This window comes from Rhinatrema bivittatum, chromosome 19 (assembly GCF_901001135.1).
Source record: "Rhinatrema bivittatum chromosome 19, aRhiBiv1.1, whole genome shotgun sequence".
Lineage (NCBI taxonomy): Eukaryota > Metazoa > Chordata > Amphibia > Gymnophiona > Rhinatrematidae > Rhinatrema > Rhinatrema bivittatum.
Window position 1 is genome coordinate 42,134,757 of NC_042633.1, and position 14,122 is coordinate 42,148,878.

The following is a 14,122-nucleotide window of genomic DNA, read 5'->3' on the forward strand; positions in this document are numbered from 1 at the left end:
CTATGATATTTTAGATTTTCCAATGTGTGTGTTTCTATGATATTGTATATTGTCTGTTCCTCTGTGTGTGTAGTATATGTCTGATATTTTTATTGTCTGATCCTCTGTGTGTGTATATGTCTGTATGATATTGTATAGTGTTTGTTCCTCTGTGTGTGTGTCTGTATGATATTGTGTATTGTCTGTTCCTCTGTGTGTGTGTGTACGTGTCAGTGGTGTTTTCATGAATTCATTTAAAAGATTTTCCCAGACCACAAACAAAGCCGCCTTTTCAGAATTAGGGTGGTTTAGCATCTTGCATTATTTATTGGGGGTGAAGGGGGGGATGGAAGTTTGTGTACACGCTCTGGAGGTTTACATATAATCTTCTCCCTGGGATGCCTCACCGACCTACCTCCCTGAGAGGGTAAAAGAAGAAAAATACTTCCTCCTATGGATTTTCTTTTTAGCCTTTTAAAGATCTCTCTTTTATTTTTATTCTTTACGTTTCCTTTTTTAAATTCTTTTGATCGGTAAAATAAAACTGGGAAAGGTGGAAGCTGCTGGCAGCTGCCTGGCAACCACGGGGCCTTGTGGGACTGGAGATGGTTTCGGTTTGTGTGGTTTTTTTGTGGTGTGTGTGGTGTTTTGTTTTTCTCCGCTTGGCCAAGTTGCCAACTTTAGATGATGGCACGGTAAGAGAAATAAATAAGACGAAGGGAAGAGCGAATGTAAAAAAAAAAAAAAAAGTGACGGCCAGGGCTGCTCCAGCGACCTGCTCGTGCCAACGGCCCCCTCCTTATCGCCATTCTTCAAATCCCGCCGAGGCGAAGCTGCCACTGGGGTTTCGGTCTGCATCGTCCCTCCTTTCTTTCCTCCCTTCCTTCCTTCCTTCTCTCTCTCTCTCTCTCTCCATTCCTCCCTCCCTCCCTCATACACCCCCACGCCCCCCCCTGGTTTTCAGGCAGTCATTGGCTGTCTTCTGGCTGTGTCTTTGCCAAATAGGTGGTTCCTCTTGCTTTTGCCTGGCACCGGCACCAGGCAAGCAACCGGCGGAGGGAGGGAAGGGGGTGGGTGGTTGATTCAGGGTGGTGGTGGTGTTGGGGGGGGGGAAGAGAGAGACGGGAGAAGGCAGAGCGTCAAAAGGAGAAAGAGAGCCGGAGAGAGAGAGGGAGAGAGAGTTTTTTTTTAATTTGGGAGCGGGGAAAAGGACGGTGTTTTTTCTTTACCGGCTACAGATCCCTTCGTCTCCCACGCCCTGGCCCAGCCTTTATTTTATTTATTATTATTATTTTTTTTTTTCGGGAAAATATCCGTGCCACGCGATTCCTGGCAGACAGGCGAAGGGGAACAGCGAAGTTTTTTTTTTTTCTGCTTTCTTGGTTCGCAGCGGCCTCTGCTCTCTCTCTCCTCCACCCCCCTCGCTCCCGTGGCCCTCCCTGCCCGCCTCCTCTCTCCCCGAAACATTTCGGTGGTTTTTTTTTTTTTTTTACTTTTTAATCTTAGGTTACGTTTCCTCCCCTCCTTTCCATTCGTGGACGTGCTTCTACCCCCCCCCCCCCCACCATCCACAAAAAAAAAAAATAATAATTCTTTGACGGGGGTGGGGTGGGGAGGGAGGCTGCCGTTTCTTTACTCCGGACGTGTGCGCAGCCGTGGCGGCGTGAGCCGACCGCTTAATCCTCCTTTCCAAATCTTTCACCCAATTCTGCATCTCCTTTTTTTTTTTTTTAATTAATTTTTATAGATTTTTTTTTGTTTGTTTTCATTTTTTTATTTTTATTCTCTTCCCTCTTCCTGTCTTTTTTTTTTTTTTTTTTTAATTTTTAATTTTTTGATGCTTTGCCCAGCCGAGATTAGTGGCAGCACCCAGCCCGGGCTCCTCTCTTCTCTCTCCTGTATTTGAAACACCACCCACCCTCAAAACAAGAGTGATCTGACACTGCTCTCCTCCCCCCCTCCCCCCCACGCCTTCCCTCAAAAACCACAACAAGCGCGCATAACCTTCTTTTTTTTTTTTCCTAAATTTGCCCTTCCATTTTCCCCCTCTCTCCCCTCTCTCTGTTGTTGGGGGTGGGCGAGTATGTGGGGTTTGATAATTTAATATATATATATATATATAATTTTTTGGCTGGGGGAGAAGGGTTCTCCCGCTCCTCTTAAGCTCTTTCTCTCAGTCCAGAATTTCAGAGTCGGGAGTTGTAGAGCCTGTGATGAGCCAGAGGAATGGTAACTATGAAGAGAAGGTCGTGTGCGTGTGCTCGTGTGTGCGCGCGTTTCTGCGTGTTTTTACATGTTTTGTAAACATATTTTTTTTTAAAACATTTTTATTTTATTTGATACGAGGCAATTTATTTTACGGCAGTAAGAAATGGTGACGGTAAACCACCCTCAGCCCTCCCCCCACCTCCCTAAAAAAAAAAAAAAAAAAAAAAGATTTCAGTCGTTACAGCTGCGACCGGCAAGACAAAATTTTTATAGTTTCGAGAAAATGTATTTTAAGAAAACAAACCCCCCTAATTCTCGACGTGATTCTCTTTCCCTTAAATTTTAAATTAATAACAGTGCGGGGTGGGGGGGATGTCACCCCGGTGAAGTTAAGAGAGCGAGGACTGCATCAGGGTCGCGGCAAAATGGCGTGGGAAGTAGGGCGCCTCTTTGGTTTTCATGCCGCTCTGCGCCACTTAAATTTAATTTTAAAATTTTTCTTTTCTTTTTTCTTTTTTTTTTTTTTACATGAGGTGTCGTCTTCCGCCTCCCCCCCCCTTTTATTTTTTTTTTAATCTCTCTCTCTCTCCTCTCGCCCCTCATCCTCCAACACCCCCCCTCTCCCCGTTCAATGGTTGTTAATTTTTTTATTTTTTTTTTTTCTTCCTCCTCCTCCTCGGCTTAGGATGAATTCCACCCCTTCATCGAGGCCCTGCTCCCGCACGTCCGCGCCTTCTCCTACACGTGGTTCAACCTGCAGGCCCGCAAGCGGAAGTATTTCAAGAAGCACGAGAAGAGGATGTCGAAGGACGAGGAGCGGGCCGTGAAGGACGAGCTGCTGGGGGGAGAAGCCGGAGGTCAAGCAGAAGTGGGCTTCCCGCCTGCTGGCCAAGCTGCGCAAGGACATCAGGCCCGAGTTCCGCGAGACATTCGTGCTGACCGTCACCGGCAAGAAGGTGCCCTGCTGCGTCCTCTCCAACCCCGACCATAAGGGCAAGATCCGGAGGATAGACTGCCTCCGGCAAGCTGACAAGGTCTGGCGGCTTGGACTTGGTGATGGTCATTTTGTTCAGGGGATCCCCTTGGAAAGTACGGACGGGGAGCGGCTCTACAAGTCGCCCCAGTGCTCCAACCCGGGCCTCTGCGTCCAGCCTCACCACATCGGGGTCCTCCATCAAGGAGCTGGACCTCTACCTGGCTTACTTCGTCCACACTCCCGGTAGGTCCGTGAGCCAGAGCTCTTTTTATATTGCATCTTCTTCTGTGTGGTTGTTGTTACGGTTGTTAATCTCTTCTCTCTCTCTCCGGCTCAGTCTCCTTCGGCTTTTATGATTTATATTTTATTCCCTTTTCAATCTCTCTTTTCTTCTTTCCTTCCCTCCCGTCTTTTGTTTAAATTATATTTTATTAAATGCTAAAAAAAAAATAAAATACAGGCTTTAGCATCACTCACTGCCAAAATGCAGATTCACATTTTTAAATGAAAGGTAAAATCATGAAAAACACATTTTTTTAATGTTTCTTTTTTTTGCTTTCCGTTTTTATTTTATTTTGCGTGGCGTTTTAGATTGCGCAATTTCATTTTTGCACGCGCAGTTTAATTTTCGTGCGCACTAAAACGAAATGACACGAAAACTGCACGTCCCTACCCTTTCTTTCTGCAGCTCTGGCAGATTCCGTCTGTGCTGTTAACGTTTTTTCGGTTTTTTGGTTTTTTTTTTTTAAACCTTCTCTTCTTCTCCTAAAATTTTGTATCCTTTCTTCCTTTGAAGCGGTTTGGGGGAAGTGAGGGTGGGCGTTAAAGGTGCCGCTTGTTAAATTGTTTTATGAAAACAAAGAGGGTTTGGAGCGCGAGCTGGTATGGAGCCCAGCGGATCGCACACACCGCGCCGCCCTTGCCCAGTAAGAACTCCCTAGGAACGCGGGATCTGCATTTTGGCCAGAGAAAGAAATGGGCGAAGGGGAGAAAAAAGTTAAAAGCTTTGGGCCTGTGACCCTTTTGTTTTCTCTGGCTGGGCATGGCGGGTCTGGATCAGTGCCGGGCAGGCAAATGTCAGGGAGGGGGGGGGGAGTGAAATCTGTTCCTACCACAAAGTAAAAACTCTGCCGTCGGTATTTGGAGAGAGAATTCTTCTATTTGCCTTTCCACCCTTTGCCGTACAGCAGGAGAGGACGACGGGAGAGGGAAGCACATTTCCTTCGTTTGGTTTGTGGGTTTGTGTTTGTTTTTTTAAATAATTATTTTAATTGCAAGTTTCTCTCAGGGCTGGGACACGGGGGGGGGGGGGGGTGGGCAGCTCCCCCCCCCCAAGGTATAATGAAACCACAGCGACTCCGCTCCCTGGCACCTTGTAGAGGATCTCCTGGCCCTCTCCAAAGTGTATTTATAGTGTGTCCGGCTCCTTTCTGCAAACCTGGTTTGGCGGCGCTTTCCTCGGCCTGTGCGTTTTTGAGTCTCATTGCAGCTTTTGCGTGGAGGGGTGTCCGGCTGCACCGTCTCCCGGGGGTGCTGTCCCAGCGAGAGGGCCTCAGTCCTCAAGACACCGGCAGCTGTAGCACTGCCAGCTCCTCTTCCTTCCCGCGAGTGACACTAGGACTGGGGATTTTATTTTGCTGGCTCTGGCCTGGTTATGTGCTATCCTCTCCTCCTCCTCCTCCTCCTCGTCCTTCTCCCCCAACCCCCCAATCCTTTGTAATACCCTCTCCCTGCCAATGCCGGGTCCAGGCTCCCTGGCAGGAAAGACTAAATACACCCACACAGACATACACATACAAAAAGACACACACGCACACACATGCAAACACACAGGGAAATATGCAAACACATGCACGGATCCAAATACACATGCAAAAAGACACACTAGCACACAGGGAAATATGCAAACACATGCACGTATCCAAATACACATGCAAAAAGACACACACACACACACACACACACAGGGAAATATGCACGGATCCAAATACAAATGCAAAAAGACACACACACACACACACACACACACACACAGGGAAATATGCACGGATCCAAATACAAATGCAAAAAGACACACACACACACACACACATGCAAACACACAGGGAAATATGCAAACACATGCATGTATCCAAATACAAATGCAAAAAGACACACACACACACACACACACACACACAGGGAAATATGCACGGATCCAAATACAAATGCAAAAAGACACACACACACACACACACACACACACACAGGGAAATATGCACGGATCCAAATACAAATGCAAAAAGACACACACACACACATGCAAACACACAGGGAAATATGCAAACACATGCATGTATCCAAATACAAATGCAAAAAGACACACACACACACACACATGCAAACCCACAAGGAAATATGCAAACACATGCACGTATCCAAATACAAATGCAAAAAGACACACACACACACACACACACACACACAGGGAAATATGCACGGATCCAAATACAAATGCAAAAAGACACACACACACACATGCAAACACACAGGGAAATATGCAAACACATGCACGGATCCAAATACACATGCAAAAAGACATACACACACACACATGCAAACACACAGGGAAATATGCAAACACATGCACGTATCCAAATACACATGCAAAAAGACACACACTCACACATGCAAACACATGCACGGATCCAAATACACATGCAAAAAGACTCACACACACACACATGCAAACACACAGGGAAATATGCAAACACATGCACGTATCCAAATACACATGCAAAAAGACACACACACACACACATGCAAACACACAGGGAAATATGCAAACACATGCACGGATCCAAATACACATGCAAAAAGACACACTAGCACACAGGGAAATATGCAAACACATGCACGTATCCAAATACACATGCAAAAAGATGCAAACACACAGGGAAATATGCAAACACATGCACGTATCCAAATACACATGCAAAAAGATGCAAACACACAGGGAAATATGCAAACACATGCATGTATCCAAATACACATGCAAAAAGACACACACACACATGCAAACACACAGGGAAATATGCAAACACATGCACGTATCCAAATACACATGCAAAAAGACACACACACATGCAAACACATAGGGAAATATGCAAACACATGCACGTATCCAAATACACATGCAAAAAGATGCAAACACACAGGGAAATATGCAAACACATGCACGTATCAAAAGACACACACAGGGAAATATGCAAACACATGCACCTATCCAAATACACATGCAAAAAGACACACACATGCACCAGGGAATATGCAAACACATGCACGATCAAAAGACCACACAGGGAAATATGCAAACACATGCACGTATCCAAATACACATGAAAAAAGACACACACACAGGGAAATATGTAAACACATACAAGTATCCAAATACACATGCAAAAAGACACACACACATGCAAACACACAGGGATATATGCAAACTCATGCACATATCCAAATACACATGCAAAAAGACACACACACACATGCAAACACACAGGGAAATATGCAAACACATGCACGGATCAAAAGACACACACAGGGAAATATGCAAACACATGCACCTATCCAAATACACATGCAAAAAGACACACACACACACATGCAACACACAGGGAAATATGCAAACACATACACGTATCCAAATACACATGCAAAAAGACACACACACACATGCAAACACACAGGGAAATATGCAAACACATGCACGGATCAAAAGACACACACAGGGAAATATGCAAACACATGCACGTATCCAAATACACATGAAAAAAGACACACACACAGGGAAATATGTAAACACATACACGTATCCAAATACACATACAAAAAGACACACACACACATGCAAACACAAGCACGGATCAAAATACACATGCAAAAAGACACACTCGCACACATGCAAACACACCGGGAAATATGCAAACACATGCACGGATTGAAATACACATGCAAAAAGACACACACAGGGAAATAAGTAAACACGTGCACGGATCCAAATACACATGCAAAAAGACACTTACATGCACACATGCAAACACACAGGGAAATATGCAAACACATGCACGTATCCAAATACACATACAAAAAGACACACACACACATGCCTCTTATTTTTCCTCCTCCAAGTTATACATCCTTGTTATAATGTAACTTTACTCTCCTTCAAATTGTATTTACTGTTTGGTTGGTTATAGTTCCTAATTGTTTGATGTAAACCGAGTTGATTTGATTTGTATCAAGAAATTCGGTATAGAAAAGCCTTTAATAAATAAATAAATAAATAAACATGCAAACACACAGGGAAATATGCAAACACATGCACGTATCCAAATACACATGCAAAAAGACACACACACACATGCAAACACACAGGGAAATATGCAAACACATGCACGTATCCAAATACAAATACAAAAAGACACACACACACATGCAAACCCACAAGGAAATATGCAAACACATGCACGTATACAAATACACATGCAAAAAGACACACTCGCACACATGCAAACACACAGGGAAATATGCAAACACATGCACGTATACAAATACACATGCAATAAGACATACACGCACACATGCACGTATCCAAATACACATGCAAAATACACACGCATGCAAACACACAGGGAAATATGCAAACACATGCCTGTATCTAAATACACATACAAAAAGACATACACGCACACATGCAAACCCACAAGGAAATATGCAAACACATGCACGTATCCAAATACAAATACAAAAAGACACACACACACATGCAAACCCACAAGGAAATATGCAAACACATGCACGTATACAAATACACATGCAAAAAGACACACTCGCACACATGCAAACACACAGGGAAATATGCAAACACATGCACGGATCCAAATACATATGCAAAAAGACACACACTCACACATGCAAACCCGCAAGGAAATATGCAAACACATGCACGTATACAAATACACATGCAATAAGACATACACGCACACATGCACGTATCCAAATACACATGCAAAATACACACGCATGCAAACACACAGGGAAATATGCAAACACATGCCTGTATCTAAATACACATACAAAAAGACACACACGCACACATGCAAACCCACAAGGAAGTATGCAAACACATTCACGTATCCAAATACACATGCAAAAAGACACACACATGCACGTATCTGAATACACATGCAAAAAGTTGCACACATGCACATATCCAAATACACATGCAAACACGGACACACATCCAAATAACCATACAAAAAGACACACACGCACACATGAAAATACACAGGGAAATGTATTTATTTGATTTAAAAGCATTTATTACCTGCCCTTCCTACGTTCAGAGAAGGGTACATTAAGAACACACTCTATCAAATAGCTAATGAAAGAAACTGTTAAGTGAATCAACAATAAGAGTAAAGTCAGGCATCGTATAGCATGGACAGACATGGAAATAGCAGGCATACAGTAACCACTAGTCAATAAAGTCGCTATTAAGTTGTTAAGACATTATGAATAATATGCAAATACACAGGGAAATATGCAAATACAGGCACACATCCAAATACATATGCAAAAAGAGGGACATGCACACTTGCAGCAAACTCACAGGGAAACATGGAGACACCCGCACATGCATGGAGTTTTAGACACGCACACGCCTGTAGACTGTGCCTTTTTCCCGTGCCCTCCATGATCTTTGCTGCTTGTTTAAAAAAAAAAAAAAAGCCTCTCCAGGCTCTCTGGGAGATTTGGGTGTTTGTTTGAGGAGCCTTGAGCTAAAACTGGCGCGGCAGTCCGAAATTTAAAATAAATAAAACTAAATGGAGTAACGTCCACCCCTGCAGGGGGAGAGTTTGGGACTTGAAGCCAAAGCAAATGTAAAGCGGCCACAAAAGTGAGATCTGAAAGAGTTTGGTCCCTGCCCCCACGGGCTTAGGAAGGCTCCTGCCCGAGCAGCGAGTCACAAAGGCGCATTCAAAAAGGGGGAGGGAGAGCAGGAGCCGGGGGGGACCACCGTCCGGACCAGCAGCGCGCCCTGGGGTTTCTCTTCCCTGCAGACCCTTGCGAGGGTCAAGGGGCCACCCGCCACCGCCCGCCCAGAGCCTCCTTTCAGGAAAATGAGCGCACGGTACTTCCCAAAATGCAAAGGTGCGCGTGCTGGGGGCACGCGTGGAAAATGACCCCCCTCCCCCCGCCGCCCCTGATGTACGACCTGGGCAACAGAGGTCCACGGTTTTTGTTTTTTTCAAGCCAGGAAAGTTTCCTGGGGGGGGGAGGGGGGAGGGGAGGGCAGATTTGTGACCGGGGGGGGGGGGGTGTCTGCCCCCTCCCATCCTTAACGATTGTGGTTTGCTCCATTTCATTAGATTGCTTTACGGGAGGAGGGTGGGGGTGGCATCGGCACCCCCCCCCCCCCGGCTGTCTCTCGCACCCGGCGCCGGGACGGGCTCCAGGCGGCCTCCTTCTCCCTCGGGGTGGTCGGGGGGGGGGGGGGTGAGAACGGTGAAAAAGAGAGCCAGGGATGTGGGGACGGTCAGGAAAAATGAGTGGAGAAGCAGTGGCGAGAGAGAGAGAGAGGAGAACGCCCTGGAAAAGAATAAGACCAGAGGCTCTACGGACCAGTGCCAGAATCCGGGAAGTGAGCTGCGCTGCTGTCCTGCCTGGTTTTATTATTTGCTACTTTTTTTTTTTTTCGCAGTTATTTAAATGGCATCGGCCGTAACCTGCAGAGGTCGGCGCACGGTCCCTCCCCCAGCCCGCCCACCCCCTCCCCGAATATCGCCTGGCCCGCGTGGCGAAAAGACCGCAAGCGTCCTTAACACCTTTCGGAGACGGCGGGCGGCAGCGTCCGCGAGTTCGTGGCCACTCTCAGTCACGCGGGCTTTTACTAATTTTCCCCAAAACAGTGCCCGCAGTCACCGGCCCTCCCTAACCCACCCCCCGCCCGGGAAATCCTCTCGTCCTGAATGCGAGACACAAATCCAGAAAATCCAAAAGGCCGGAGGAATGAGAAAAAGACAGGAAGAGGACAGAGGAGAGAGGAGAGGACGTACGGGGGTGCAAGCACTATATCGCTGGGAGAGACGGGCAAGTCCTGGGGTGAGAGCGGGACTGACGTGTGACAGAGGACCCCCCCCCCCCCAGCTCTTCCTGCGTGGACCTGCGGACCTCTCGCACGGGCACGAGGTCCGGGAGTCATTCACGCACCTGCGCTTGCGGGACAGAACTGGGACTGCTCACCCAAACCCCTTCCGATGCTACTTCCCTTCCCTGCCGGCGGCAGAAGACCCTGCGGAAACCACGCTCCGTACGTATGGAGCGAGCCCGTCGGGCCACAACGGCACTGGCTGCCAGCACCCGAAACAGCAACGAGCCAAACCTGGTTGAAAGGCAAGCGCTGCAAACCCATCACGCCGGCCCTAGAGCCCCAGTACGCCTCCCGTGGGGGGGAAAGAGAGCCCCTACGCCTAAACTTAAACGCCTCACCTCGGTCGCCCCCCCCCCCCCGATACAGAATATGGGGGCCACATAATTAGAATATCCGAATCCAGGAGAGCAGGATGAATGCAGGGGGCATCCCCGAGGGAGTGGTGGGAACCGTCAGCCTGGATAAACTGGAAGGAGGGGGCCACACGTTCTTTATTTTTTTTCTGCGTTTCCAGAGAAAACTGGAAGGTGCAGGTGAAAAACTTGAGGTGGGAGCCCCGAGTAGCCAGGGCTGGGCACTAAGTGTGTGTGTGGTGTGAGTTCCAATCCCGGCGCAGCATAAACCTGAGCTTCACAGGGTGCGCAGAAATAGCTCAGGGACGTTTAAATGCTTCTGAGAATCCCAGGATATGCGCAAAACTGCAAGCGTCCTCCCCCCCCCCCCCCCCCCCCAGCCTCGCCTTCTTCCCTGGGTAATGCCCCCTGCCAGGTCCGGGTTAAATGCAGGCACACAGGGGGGGTCGACGGAGGGGTCTCTCCCCCCCCCCCCCCCGACAGCCGAATAACCAGGCCGACACAATAAAGCCGGGCGTGAAACTGGCGCCCCTAATACCTCCTTGGCGGTGGCTGTCAGCGGGGTTAGGGCCAGGGGACCCTCGTTAATTCTGCGCCCCCTTTTTTTTCCTAAGCTGACCACGGCACGCTTTTTTTTTTTAAACCTTTTGGTTCCTCCGACTTGGTCCCGCCACGATATTAAGTCTGAGGATATCAAGTCTGAGGATCTGTTTTCTGCACATTTTTTTTTTTTTTTGGGCTTCTGGGAAAAATGAGTGCCCTGCCCCGGGCAGGCGTTAATTTCTGGGCGTGAAAATGTGCAGGTCGGGCGCACTTTTATTTATTTATTTTTTGGATTTGCGATGGACGAGCGCCGTTAGTTTCACGAGGGGTTGGATGCGCGCCGATCCCCCCTTTACGGTATATAAGGGGCCGTGGACGTCCGTCCGAAACCAGCGTCCGACCCCCCCCCCCCCCCCCAGGGTTACACGGTGCGCCCGGCTGAGCTCGCTGCATTGGATCGTCCTGAATGCTTTTAAATTTATTTTTCTTCCTATTAACCCTTTTTCGCTCGTGCCGATCACAATTTGAGCATTAAAAAAAAAACTATATAAAAATATAAATATATATATATATACGTATATAGAAAAAAAGCAAGCTGAAAATCTGGTTGAAACTTCAGACACGAGCGTCGGCTCCCTCTCTGCGCGATTGCTTTCTGACTCCTGCAGTTCCTCGCAGACCTGCACGCGCTCGGTGCCCGGAGAACGCTGGCGCTGCTTGCCCTCTGCCTCTCCCCCCTCAGCCTTTCGGGAGGGGGGAAACGGCTTGGACCCCCTGTAAACCTGCTTCTGTACGGGTCTGACTGTGGGGAAGCTGTTGGCGGTCTCTCTTCCTGCTCGGGGGCATTTATCTTCCTGCAGACGAGCTTCCCACCCTCTATCCTGTGCGCGCGCGCCGGCATCTAGCTTACCGATATTTTATTTGCGCGCGCTCTTGCTATTAATAATTTATTTCTAGAGACGTGGTGGAGAAAGAGAGAGGTCAGTAGCCGTAGCAGAAAGAAGAAGGTCCCATCGGGAAGGGTCTGGTTTCATTAAAAAAAAAAGCTTTTTAAAATTCTCCCCAGTCATACTGATTTTTTAATTTTTTTTTTTTTAAAGAAATTCATAAACATTTAATAAATAAATGTGGGAGAAAAAAAATAAATGATTATATTGTGTACACCGAGTGTCTCTGTAACCCACCCAACCATGAGGGTCAGGGACCATGCTGAAGGACTGAGGACGCCTACGACATGATCCAACCATAGGAGCTACCACCCAGGAAAAAGATCTAGGCATCATAGTGGATAACGCATAGAAATCGTCGGCTCAGTGTGCTGCGGCGATCAAAAAAGCAAACAGAATTTATTTATTTTTATTTATTTATTTAAATCATTTATATACCGTTTTACCAAGTACATGACATGACCAAAACGGTTTACAATACACTATCAAAAATAAAAACCTAACTAAAATATAAAATAAAATAGCCCCCCAACTGCATTAAGCAAAAAATTAAAATTAAAAATTTTGGAAAAAAATTACAGTCAAAAAACTCATGATCAATTTTCAAAATAAAAATAAAATTTAAACTACAGTAGTTTTTAACCATTAACTTATAAACAAGAGAAAGATAATAACCCAGCACTTATTCACTGTAATTAATCAAACAAGAGTATTGTTCAGAAATCAGGATCTAGCTTTGGGAATTATTAGGAAGGGAATGGTGAATAAAACGGAAAATGTCATAATGCCTCTGTATCGCTCCATGGTGAGACCCCACCTTGAATACTGTGTACAATTCTGGTCGCCGCATCTCAAAAAAGATATAATTGTGATGGAGAAGGTACAGAGAAGGGCAACCAAAATGATAAAGGGAATGGAACAGCTCCCCTATGAGGAAAGACTAAAGAGGTTAGGACTTTTCAGCTTGGAGAAGAGACGGCTGAGGGGGGATATGATAGAGGTGTTTAAAATCATGAGAGGTCTAGAACGGGGAGATGTGAATCGGTTATTTACTCTTTCATATAATAGAAGGACTAGGGGGCACTCCATGAAGTTAGCAAGTAGCACATTTAAGACTAATCTTGGAAAATTCTTTTTCACTCAACGCACAATAAAGCTCTGGAATTTGTTGCCAGAGGATGTGGTTAGGCCAGTTAGTGCAGCTGATTTTATAAAAGATTCAGATAAGTTTCTGGAGAAGTCCATAAACTGATATTGATCAATAGGAAATAGCCACTGCTATTACTGGGATTAGTAGCACGGGATCTGTTTAATGTTTGGGTACTTGCCAGGTACTTGTAGCTTGGATTGGCCACTGTTGGAAACAGGATGCTAGGCTTGATGGACCCTTGTTCTGACCCAGTATGGCATATCTTATGTTCTTATTACTGTGCTGAAGGACTGAGTGTCTCTGTAACCCGATCCAGCCATGAGAGAGCTGGGGACTGTGCTGAAGGACTGAGTGTCTCTGTAACCCGATCCAGCCATGAGAGAGCAGGGGACTGTGCTGAAGGACTGAGTGTCTCTGTAACCCGATCTAGCCATGAGAGAGCTGGGGACTGTGCTGAAGGACTGAGTGTCTCTGTAACCCGATCCAGCCATGAGAGAGCAGGGGACTGTGCTGAAGGACTGAGTGTCTCTGTAACCCGATCCAGCCATGAGAGAGCAGGGGACTGTGCTGAAGGACTGAGTGTCTCTGTAACCCGATCCAGCCATGAGAGAGCAGGGGACTGTGCTGGAGGACTGAGTGTCTCTGTAACCCGATCCACCCATGAGAGAGCAGGGGACTGTGCTGAAGGACTGAGTGTCTCTGTAACCCGATCCAGCCATGAGAGAGCAGGGGACTGTGCTGAAGGACTGAGTGTCTCTGTAACCCGATCCA

The 14,122-nt window shown here is 46.7% G+C and overlaps 1 protein-coding gene across 1 annotated transcript in view; it reads left to right on the plus strand.

The window, feature by feature from the left end:
* Positions 1-2,150: 2,150 nt before the first annotated feature.
* The window catches only part of LOC115081012 (nuclear factor 1 X-type-like), an 86,412-nt gene continuing 74,440 nt past the window's right edge, over positions 2,151-14,122 (plus strand). Inside the window, 4 exon segments of the mRNA XM_029585519.1 lie at positions 2,151-2,208; positions 2,873-3,028; positions 3,030-3,356; positions 3,358-3,406. Of these exon segments, the coding sequence (XP_029441379.1) occupies positions 2,206-2,208; positions 2,873-3,028; positions 3,030-3,356; positions 3,358-3,406 (535 nt within the window). The 5' untranslated portion in view covers positions 2,151-2,205.